This window comes from Tenrec ecaudatus, chromosome 2 (assembly GCF_050624435.1).
Source record: "Tenrec ecaudatus isolate mTenEca1 chromosome 2, mTenEca1.hap1, whole genome shotgun sequence".
In the NCBI taxonomy this organism is placed as follows: Eukaryota; Metazoa; Chordata; class Mammalia; order Afrosoricida; family Tenrecidae; genus Tenrec; species Tenrec ecaudatus.
The window spans coordinates 223,192,256-223,204,449 of record NC_134531.1 but is presented as its reverse complement, the minus strand read 5'-3'; the positions used below and the strand labels follow the sequence as shown (position 1 = coordinate 223,204,449).

The following is a 12,194-nucleotide window of genomic DNA, read 5'->3' as shown; positions in this document are numbered from 1 at the left end:
GCAAAATGCCCGGGTGAGCGCAGCAAAGACTTGAGTGTGGGAGGGAACTGGACAACAACTAACTTGATGTACGGAGAGAAGAGGGTAGACTGGCGGTATGTGCCTTCCCTACCTATAAGGCCATAGTGCTTATTTTGAGAGGGCTGGGATAGCCATTCACATGGTGCCAGGACCTCTTCCTCGAGAGAAAAGTATAAGGAGGGGCTAGAGTAGAAAGGAACTGTTGGCGGGGTCGGGGGGGAGGTGTTTGAATAGACGGTTTGGAATGGTAGATAAATCGGGCTCTGTAGGGATACTATTCTAGCTAGAGAATAAAATGTCCAAAGTATATGTCCCATTAATTTTTTGGTAAAGATATATTTTTAAAAGAATTTTTGTTAGAACTTTAATGTTAGAACTATGTGATCCAAATTATATCCTAGAATTTAAATAGTTTGACATAGCTGTAGCTATGTGTGTGTGTATATATATATACATATATATATGTATACATGTATGTACTTGTATATTTTTAAAGCAATGCCTTCCCAAACGGTTCCAGTATAACTCGGGCAGATCTTTGGTAAACATTCTTAAGTACCAATTGTTACTAAATCTGAAATGGCTACAGTAATATCAGCTAAAGTTGTTGGGACTTTCTGAAATTCTTGAAAGAAGATTCACAAAGAAATTTGGAATAAGGACTATTCTCTAAAGTAGTTTTAAGCATTTTTTTTCTGGCTCCTACTCTCTTCTATCCATCTGAACAAAAACACATCAAAACTCCAGTTAATAATGAGATGGCTGTTTCCTTATTCCCAATGTGCACTTATTACAACTTTGTATACATTAAGTAGTGGTATTTTTGAAGGTACAGTGTGTTCAGCAATTCCTTATTGCACATAATGAATAACAAATGCCCCATTCTTCTGGCTTTACCCAGACAAGCTGAAAAAAACAACCCCAACCCAAACAATTACAACCCAGTAAAACACAAGTTTTCTACTGTATCCCACTATCTTTCTGTAAAGTCTAGAGTGGGTGATGCCTTAGACCCCAAGGCTGTGAAAGGATCTCCTGGTGGGGCAGGGCCGGGTGGAGGGACAGGCGGTGGGGGCGGTCTTCTTGATGGCAGCACACAGAAGGAAGCAGTTGTACCTTTCTTCCAGTCATCGTCAGGTGTCAGATTTGAGCCAGAAAGTGAACCTGCCTGGCTACCCAGGGAGCTTGGACCACCAGTTGACTGTGACTTCCCTTTCATACCCAAATCCTCTTCCTCCTCAAAGGTTACCCATCCTCTTGGATTGCTAATTTTATCTGCGGATTGGCTCTGCAGCTCTGAACTGTCTGGGAAGCCATCAAGGGAAGATGAAGGCTTGCTTCTGTGAGGAGGCCTGAGTGCCTGCAGAGAAGGGGGAGGGCCGCGGGCATCGAGGCCTTCTTTGGAGAACCATGAAACCACTGCCTCTGATTCTAGAGAGTCCGCTCGGAATGGGTTTCCAGGAGCAGTCCTGTCCGTGAAGGGATTCGTACTGGCCAAGGTAGTGATAAAAGGGTTCGGAGAACTTCGAATATTTTCCTGGGATTTACTCCGGGCTGGAATTGGAGGCGTGGGCAGCATGCAGTTTACAGCGCTCATGGTACCAACATGACTTTGTGTTGCAGAAGGCAATGGAATCAACCCTTCTGGGTTTGGGGTTAGAGCAGGTGAGGTGTGAACAGAGAACTGAGCACTTGACACAGCAAGCAGATTAAATGACAGATCTTCAAATGGGTCATTCTTCAAAGGTGGTTCTAGTTTGATATCAGAGATTCCATTTGTTTTCACCTGGAAAAAAGAGAGGACACTGAATAACCAGAGTTTATATTTACCGTTAACATCCCCTTTGCTTCCTGTCTCAATTGTTCTTCATTTTAAGGGGCAGGAATACAAATCTGGAAATGAAAAAGCAGCTTTGTGTACTTTGCTACTCTGGTGGTTTAAGTAAAATAATAGAGCTAAAGTCTAATTATTTTAAACTTCTCTGAATAAATCTTTCTTCTACACACATTTTTTTAATGCCAAAGAAATGGAATAGCACTCATGGCATGCCAGTATTGAAATGGTGAAAGGGAGAGACCTGCACAGAATTAACCACTGACTTCTGTCCTTGTTCAGTCCTGTCACAGGTCAGCAGGGACAGAAGTCCAGGTTCAGCACTTCCAACACCTGTCTATGAGGATGATGTGGTTTCACTGTTCTTATATTTTCAGTAAAATTAATGTCATCATGAAAATTCAACTCATGGACAAAACTTTAGTTGTGCTTTAATAGAGTTGTATCCCTAAGCTGAAGACAGTACGTCTTTTCCTTTGCTCCTTGGAAGCAATGAGTTTTTCTAGCATTCTTTGCCTTTTAATATTGAGTTGTCCTTTTCAGAATAAGCAATGTAAATCGTCCTGCAGCTTTTCTTAACCGTTCCTCATCGTATAAACATATTCCACAGCAGATATGCTCACAATAACCAATTGTAACTATTTCCTTGAAACCAAGGTGAAAGTCCATTTTCTTTTTGGTGCATTAATTCTGAAGTACCACAGTGAAGCTGTGCTCAGAACAAAGCCAGTTCTCTCCCAGCGCCAAAGGTGGTCATGAACTCCTGCTGAATTACTTTAGTCACAAAAGGTCCACACTGTCCCCAGAGTGCCTGCCCTCTGTGCCTAGTTCATGAAGACGCCAGTTGGAACAGAACCAGGCTACCGTGCTCAGCAAGTCCAAAGGTTCTTCTGGGAAACAAAACCCTGATCCGGGCCTCGTGAGCAATTTAATTTGAAAGGCACTTCATTATTCCTTAAAAAATACAATAAAAGCCCCTATATAATTGTTACAGTTGGATAAATGACAGCCATTTATGCCAACTTCAAAGAAAAGCACAAAAAGAACTTTAAAGTTGAAAAGGGCTGGTGGGAAAGCGCACGCTTGTTGTTGTCCCCCAGTCCACCAGCCTTCCCCAGTCCCACTCAGAGAACAGGTATGCTGTCCTCATAAAATGACACCACCCAAAATACAAACATCCTGTTAAAGAAAAACAACTGGCTTTTCATGAAATACATTGGGGAAAAAGTCCAGTAGCCCCAATGAAATGTAATTGCATGTTACAAAACAGCAATGTAGGCACCATTAAGAATAAGGAAAATAAAGAACATGAATATTCAGCTCCAAAAGGAAATTATGTAGATAACTTGGTAAGTGAATACCATTCAAGTATCCGAGTTATTCAACTGCATAGCATTATAATTAATGTATTGAATGAACAAGTAGGTTTTTCTTAAAATTTAATAAATGTATACAAATAAAAGGGTAAGTACGTCACAGACTGAAATATTGTGGCGTAAGTGTCTAAAAGGTAAGCTGACGCATAGGAAGGAATTCTAAAAGTTTATGGAAAAATTCCATTATTGTTCAATTCCACTTTTCCACGAGTCATTTAAAGTATATATGAAAATATACTTCAGAAACTAATTTATCAGAGGCATCATAAAATTATAATTAACTATATTATTGGTAATCTCTGGATTACTTCTGATTATGAAGATAAAACAGATATACTTGATTAGACCTGGGGACCTACTCTCTCAAGGCAAAGTGAATGGCTCACACTATCGACATAATAGAACTGAGAATTTTATTCTTTGCACAGCTTAAGGTAGTTGCTCATTAAACGTAATGCTGTATTTTTAAATATCTTTATTTTCCTATGTAAGAAAAACATTATTTCAAAATAAGTTAAAGGTAATTTGGTAGATGCAGTGTCATTTTGCCCAATCAGACTTGAAATTACAATGAAAGCCACATCATCGTTCAGTCTAAGTAGGATTTGTGATGACTTGACAATAATGTGATTATATTTTGACCAAGAAAGGTGTTGGAAGGATCTTGAAGTAATCCTCTTATAATCTTAAATTTAATCTTTTTAAACCATCAATCCTTTCTTAACAAAAGAATCTTGCTGGGCAAACTACAGGCAGTCCCTGGATGATGAATGAATGCTGCTCCTAAATCTGTTTTTAAATTGAGTATGTACCTACACTGGGATAGGTACGGTTTGCATCAGCTGGTCAAATGTCTGTGTGAGTGTACAGATCACCTTTAATGCATAAGGATTAAAGAACGCCTCAGGAAAGGAGGGAGAGAATGGCTGCACAGTGTCAAGGTTAAAACCAATGTCATCACACTGTACGAGCAGACACTGCTATAGAGAATCTACATGTAAACTTTTTTTTGCATAGTCCCCAAACAACAAAAGAAAATTTAGGAAAAACAAGCAAACACAACTGGAGAACACTATCATGTTGTGACACACCTGGGTCTTCCTGACTGGAGTCAACTCCACAGCAACTCTTGTTATTTTAACAAAGACTCTAAATAGAGCTTCACTGTGTGAGCAAATGAATCTGCAAAACGAACACCTTCTGAGACATGTGCCTTCTCTTACTGGGAGATCTTATTTCTCGATAAGACCCTGAAAATCACAGAGCGGGAAACTGGCGTCCGTAAGTCGAGACTCCTAATGTCTAGGAAACGAATGCTTAAAATCAGTTGAGATGAACATGAGCGAGTGCTGGTACTGCTGTCACCCAGAAGCTTCTTGAATTAATTCCAGACACCAATAAAAACTGAAACCAGTGTCTCAGAAGGCTATGCCTGACGTCTGGAAACTAAGCCCAGGCAGCCCCCTTTTTGTAAATAAAACAAAAAAAAATCCCAATACACTAAAAATATCTTTAACATAAGTTATGCATTATGGTAATTTTTGGATGCATTCATGAGCAATTATATGAACTTCAAATTTGTAATATAATACGCTTGGTCAGAGGTTGATTCATAGCTACAGTTGCACGTTAAATTAGATGCTTATAACCTAGGGACTGCCTGCAGCTAGGGGGAAAACTGCCAAAAGAAAATCTAAAAACCATGACAGCATTTTGTGTTTATGTAATTCTGTTATTTCACAATTATGCCACTGTTAAAATTGAGAACCAATTTGGTTGTGCCACATGAGGCGTTCATACATCTAAATCTTACCCCTTGGAGCTACATAGTTTAGTTCTGTTAAATTTCATTAAAATTCAAGAAAAAATTATAAAGCATTAGCAAGAAACACAAATGGTTCCTAAACATTTAAATACTAAGGAAAATAAAAAACAAATTTTATGGTATGGTAATAGGATATATTAATATGGACAGGTGGTTTTTTAAAAATGAGTGACTTTTAGATGTATGAAGCAGAAGATTCATACATCTAATGTGCTAGGACAGATGAAAAGCACATAAAAGATTGATAATAGTCAGATACCTGTTACCCTGATGGTGGCTCCTGCTTAGAGAAAGGGAACACAGATAGCAAAGGAAAGAGTTAGGACAATCCCAGACACACCAGCCACCTAACAAGTCAGTCTTTAAAAGGCCTCCAGTCCTACGCTATTCACAGAATCTAAGAGCAATGGTATTTACGGGTTACAGCTTTACTTGAAGAAACGATTCCGAGTCTTTTTAGAATTTTGAATGGAAAATTCATTACTGCACTAGGACCCAGAGTTAAATTTTGTCTGAGGCTGATTACTAACTAGTTTTGTTATTTCACAAATACATCGTAAAAAGACTAAAATATTTTAGGCAGCTTAGGATAACCTATGGATTGGCCACTTTTAGAGAAAATGCACAAATAACAGCACTTTGTAAAAGGGCTAGTACACTGAAAATTAGTATTTATTTAATAAATGATCAGGATCTGGACCTGCTCCATATTTCTCAAATTTTCTAAAGGATGATATTATCATTAATGCACCTTACAATTTAAACAGGAAACTAGATTCTAGATTTGTATTTACAAACGAAGGCCATCTTAATCTTCCTGTACAAGGAGCTCTGGTGGCACAGTGGTTAAGCGTTCGGCTGCTAACGGAAAGGCTGCTCATTTGAATGCCCCAATCACCAGCGGCTCTGTGGAGAAAGATGAGGCTTTCTGTTCTTGTCAAGATTCACAGCCTTGGAAACCCCATGGTAAATGAGGCTCCTGCTGTGATCCCAAAATGACTACAATGATTTGGAATAAGCAAGGAAACCTGGTGCCGGCTCTTATTTCTATAAAGAACCATAGCTCACACAAGAGAAAATGAGGATCACTCTGTGTTTTCTGAAAATTCTCCACACCGCATTAGTCTAGGGGTGGGTCTGACCCATATTTCTCTCCAGGAATTGAAAGCCATGACGAATTTATCAGCCCGGCACAATAAGCAAAATAAATTTGTGTTGTTCATCCTAATTTAATAACTCTCCAAAGTAAATAATGCCTGGAGAGAGGGAGGCAAAATCATACACACTTAAAAAAATTACCATGAGAAAACAGCCTGGAAACTAGTTGGAAATGGTCCACAGAACCCTGATTTCGGATCACACTATGAGAACCCCTGATCTAACCAGACATTTAGTATTTGACTGGTCTGTGAGGTCAAATGACACTCATCAGTCAAAGTCATATCTCAAGATGCTATTAATATCAAGACACCAGAATTAAAAAAAACAAAATAAAGCTCATGCTTACTTCTTATAAAAACTATCATTATAATAAGTATGTTCGAAGGTTATTATACATCCACATCAAAAATGATGTTTTATTTAATAGTGAGACTTACTTGCTGTTGTGAGGAAGTTTCTGAAGGGAGGTTATGGGATGACCTGCTTCGAGGCGGTGGTTGGGGTGGAGTTTCCAAAACTGGCTGTGGGGCAGACTGAGGCAAAGGTGCTGTCATAGGGACAAGAGGATCCTGCATCTTCTGAACAGGTGGGGGCAGAGAAGGCTGCACAGGAGGGGCAGTCTGAGGCTTCAGTGGTTCAGGAAGGTATGCTGAACCTAAAAACAAAAATCATTTTTAGATGTTAGATGTTTTCTAGAAAACTGAGGTTTTTTTCACCTCCCTTAAAGGAGAAGCTCTAGTGACCCTGATATATAAGCATTAGACATCAACCACAAGGTCAGCAGTCCAAATCCTAAAGTAGCTCTGCCAGAGGAAGCTAAGGGTTTCTCTACTCATTAAGATTTACAGTCTTGGAAACTATATAAGGTTGCTATGAGTCGGAATGGAGCCAATGGCAGTGGGGTTAGTTTATGGAAATATCAGGACTTTCTATTTTCATTTTCCAACAAGAAACCTTCTTTCCTGTGGTATTTTCTAAAGGAATGAGATCCAGATTGGACTGCACTGTGCAAAGTGGAAGGTTACAGAAGGGAAAAAAAGCAAGAAAGTATAGGGAAGACATTGGTCTTTTGAATACAGCCTCTACCTTTAGGTGTTTCCAATGGTTTGCTTTGGCTTTCAGGAGCCAGTCTTCCAGCAGATACCCGAGCATGGCTCTGTGGGGCACTGATCACTCCAGCACGGGGTGGGATCATCTACAAATGGGAAATGTAACATTTGAGACACCTTTTTTTCTTTTTAAACCATGGATGAGATTCTGTGAAAGTACCTGCTTCTATCTATAATTATTCCTCAACCTGCTACTTTACTTTCTATTATAGTTACAATGGACACATTGTACATTCTTCTTATTCTTTTTAAACTACTGTGAATTGGCTTACTATGTGCCAGGCATAATAAGCACTGTATAGGAATATTCTCATTTAAGCTTCAAGATAGGTAGGTCAGCATCATTCTATCACCGCTATCTCAAGATGAAAGAGCCCTGCTGACAGAGCAGTTACAATCTAGGCTGCTAACCACAAGGTCAGCAGTTCAAAAAGCACCAGATGCTCCATAGGAGGAAGACCAGGCTTCCTATTCTGGAAAGAGTTACAGTCTTGGAAACCCATGGGGACAGTTCTCCCCTGTCTCATAGGGGCCCCATGAGTCAGAATCCACTCGATGGCAGTGAGTCTGGATCTCAGAATGAGAGCATATATGTAACCTGCCCAAGATCATACTGGTAGAAAATGAGAGCTAGGATCAAATCTCAGTCTGACCACAGGGCACTTGCTCTGAATCACTGTGGACCACAGTCCCAGTTGGTCTGGGAGAATGTTAAAGTTCACCAGGACCAGAGAAAGATGCATTTGGAGTAATTAAGAGGCTTACAAGCAACCACACTCTGAATTTTTCCCTCTAGAAACAAGTAAATCTCTGGAACGACTAACTCAATATTCTAAATTAAATACATTAAATAAACTAAAGACACATTGCTGAAAAAAATTTCATTTCTGCAGGCTCTAAGCTCAGAATCTTATTTTAACTAAAAGTTATAGTATGATTTCAATCTCATTAAACTCTTGTTAGTATATTGGTGTTATCAGAATGTTAATTAAAATCCTTCTTAATAAAGGATGGATTCATTATCTCATGATTTTTATCAGATAAAGATAAAAAGCTATTCAAATGTATCAGGGTTTACGTATTTAGTACTGAGCAATTTCTTTTTGACCATTTCAGCATTATCACTTTCATCCAAATAATACAGTAGGCTTAGTTATTTTTGAAGATTATGCTAATATAAAATATAATGTTCGAGTGGAAAGGCACTTTATAGATTATCTGTTGCAGTTCCTTCACTTTAGTTACGTTAACTGAGGCCTTGAAAGGTCACGTGATTTCTCCAGGGTAGCAAAATGAACAGCAGTAAGTTTAGGCCTAGAAAATGGACTCCTTGGTGCCCAGGCTTGGTGTTACCTACCGGTCTGGGGGCAATGATTCCAGCAGGCACTGGGCCTGAGAGTCCTGCTTGAGGGGAAGGCTGATTACGTCCTGGAACACAGACATCACATCACAGCATTAAGCAGCAATAAAAGAAGCATGAAACCACGTACTTTCAGTCCAAGTGTCTATTTCACTGTTCAGCTTTAATGCTAAGTAGCTAAATTCAAGTGTTTTACCTATATTATCTTTCCGTGACATTCCAGGGCTTTTGGGTGCTTTGAAGCAAGAAGGAAAAAAAAAATTAGTCAAAGACAAAGGAATATTACAAAACATCCATTGGCTGTTTCATTACCAGCAGAAATGGGAGCATGAGATGGTGACAAAACAAAGTAGTTTGTGTTGGATAATGATGAAGGATATTATAATTATCAGTGCAAAGTGAAACAGCCCAGAGGTGAGAAAACAGAAGACTTACAGACACATTCAAGGGAAACAAGTTTAGCCCTCCATCTACTTCTTCACTCAAAAGGTCACTTTTAAAATCTGATTTGCCCAACAGAACTCTCTTCTATGGATCTAGACAAGTGTAATCAGCTTTTTTTTTAATAGTCAGCTTTTGTGCACGGTCAGAGTTTGTGTCCATGATCACAGAATATAGCACTACTGTTTCTCAGACACTGACAGATTTCTCAGTGAATAAGAGACAGAATTACTTATTCAAATTAGGTTCCTAACAATTCTTTTAAGGCTTCATGCTGTAAATCTCATTAGGGCAAAAATAATCTAATAAAGAGGTCTTCCGGATTTCTTTAATAAGTCCTATGACTAAGGTAGGAAACAGACACACCTTACTATCAAATACCTATCTACAGATGACATAGTGAAAAACAGCTGAAAGAAAAATGACATAAGTTACATCTTGGGTCGAAAAGACTAGAAGAGACAACATAATGAATCATCACCAACTCAAAGGCAATTGTTAAATGAAATATATCAGTCCTTTAACAACTATAATCTTAATGAATGGCCATCAATTTTGGTGTTCTATTAAACAAATCTGCCTCAGTCCATTAATACATTAAAAACATGATCTGAGATCATCCATAAAATAGTATATTCTTGAATATGAATATTAAGAATATAAAAAATTGTTAGTTTAATCATAGTAGCTAATTTTTAATCTTCCAGGTTTAGTATAGTACAATATATGAAACATTTGATGTAATTTGAAAGTCTTCAAACAAAACAGTAATTTTACTTCCTACTCTAGTGTCTTAGGAGCCCAGGTTAGGCAGTGGGCACTGGCTGCTAGGTGAAAGGGTGGTGCTCTGAACCCACCAGTCACTCCTCGAGAGAGAGATTCAGCAATCAACTCTGCAAACATCCACAGTCTCGAAAACCCTATGGGGAAATTCTACTTTTTCCTACAAGATTACTGACTTGGAATTGGTTTTTGTACTTAAGTTTTTAAGAAACAGCACAAAACAACATGAGAACTTCAGGGGAATTAAATAGATATCCATTAGAAACTATATACAACATAGATGAGACAAAGAAGAAAGTACAAGGTTACACAGTATACATAAGGAGGGCAAGGGGAAATTTACAACTGGGCTAAGAAAATATTTAGTATGTCTTTAAAAAACGGAGGGGCTGCCGCTTACAAACAATTGCTGTAGTGCAAGAACCTGTTACCTTCCATCTCTCTCCTAGCTACCCCAGGGCTGGGAGGGGCTCCAGCACCTTTTCAAAGAACAGAAGACAGACACACACACACACACACATCTATTGTTCAGGGCCCACAGTACAGAATGAAAGGCATATACACAAAACTTCTGCATTAAACTTACTTTTACAAAGGGCTCTCTTTATTGTTTTCAACTTCTTCAGAGCTTTATCAGTTTAACGAAGACAACTTTATAGGCCTAGTTCACTCCTGAGTCCTCCCTTCCCTCAGAGGAATAGAAGTGTGGTGGCAGTTTTCCTCTTACAGCTGGGGTTATTTGCAGAGGAGGATTCTAGCTTCTAAGTGCAAAAAGGAGCCCAGGTGGTGCCCTGGTTAAGCTTTAACATTCAGCTGCTAACTGAGAAATGAACAGCGTGAAATCACCAGCCACTCTGCAGGAGAGCCTGTGGTAAACTGCTTTTGTAAAGATTTATAGCCTTGGAAACCTTACAGGGCGTTTTCCTGTCCTACCAGCCCACTATGAGTCCGAATCAAGTGATGTCCTTTTAGCTATTGTTGTGCTATATTCTCTACATCCAGAAGTTAGTTCTTGGTGAATTTTAAAAAGCTCTGAAAATTACTCTAGTGATTTTATTCAAGTTTAATACCATTCTTTACTTATTCTTTATCCATAAAGTTTACTACCGTTCTTGGCTTATTGGGTAAAATATATTGCAAGTACTACCTATACATATTCTCCTTAGGTTATGGGGAAAAAAGACATGTAAAAAATTTCTGATTGTTTTCCTAATCAGAGCAGAAGATAAACAGAGTTTATCAGACAAGTTCAAAAAGCAGGGCTTTGAACCAGGAAAAAAAAAATCGCTGTTATTAAAGTCAAAGGAAAAATTATCGCCTATCAGTAGAGGTACACCTCACTTTATTGGACTTTGTAGATTTGTACATTTTATAAATGGAAGGTTTATGGAAACCCTACATTGAATAGGTCATTGGTGCCATTTTCCAACACTATGTGTTCACAACATGTCTGGTGTCATCTTTGGGTAATTCCCACAATATTTCAAGCTTTCTCATAATGCTGTTGCATACTTAGTAACTACATTTACACACACTGGAACACCCCCAAAAAGAGGTTTTTTGGGTGTGACTCCCTTTATTGCAACCTTCACTTTTATTGCACCGTCTAGTTCTAAGCTTGCAATATCTCAATATCCTACATTTTGGAAAATAGTGCTGAAATGATTTGGTTATTTTTATTTATAAGATTATTAAAGCCTATACATAAACAAAGCCTATCTGTACTATTGTTTGGCATTGGTCACCAATGGCACCGGGCAGCTAGTGTAGAAATAAGTCAGCTACACATGTACTGTGGACTTCAAGGTAACATTACAATGATTTTGCAAAAGCACTTCTGCTGAATCTGCCTCATCCTTTCATGAGAACTAGATTAAATCAATCTGTCAAATGTATACTTCTGACTGAGTTTTTTGAGTTTTCACAAGCATGAAAGTAAATTTAAAGTGAGCTTAATCCAAATTAACACTTGAAATTAAAAATGATGCATTCATTTAAAAATGCATTATAGGTGGAAAAAGAGCAAAGGAAATCCCATTAGTTCTTAAATTTAAAAAATGAAGCATGAGTTTTATGACTCAAATTATGATAAAGCCATGCAAAGTGAATAGTACAATTCGGATAATTGTAAGAACACCCCAAATTTTAAAGACTTGGAAGTGATTTGTGGTCACTGTACCTGAATCCCTTTTGAAATTAACATGGCTTTAGGGAATTAAATATTTACAACCCAAGTGACAACATTTATCAATAAAAAATGCTCTAATAATGTATTGGGCTTGGT

The 12,194-nt window shown here is 38.3% G+C and overlaps 1 protein-coding gene across 5 annotated transcripts in view; it reads right to left on the bottom strand.

Moving 5' to 3' along the window:
- Positions 1–210: 210 nt before the first annotated feature.
- SYNJ1 (synaptojanin 1) overlaps positions 211–12,194 on the bottom strand; it is a 109,394-nt gene continuing 97,410 nt past the window's right edge. For 4 of the 5 annotated variants that reach the window (XM_075542364.1, XM_075542368.1, XM_075542367.1 and 1 more), the window contains exons 25-29: positions 8,883–8,921; positions 8,684–8,754; positions 7,304–7,412; positions 6,655–6,872; positions 211–1,807 (exon numbers count right to left, since the gene is read on the bottom strand). In XM_075542364.1, coding sequence (XP_075398479.1) covers positions 995–1,807; positions 6,655–6,872; positions 7,304–7,412; positions 8,684–8,754; positions 8,883–8,921 — 1,250 coding nt within the window. In that variant the 3' untranslated portion in view covers positions 211–994. The remainder of the gene's footprint in view (positions 1,808–6,654; positions 6,873–7,303; positions 7,413–8,683; positions 8,755–8,882; positions 8,922–12,194) is intronic. The other variant, XM_075542365.1, reaches the window with a different exon arrangement.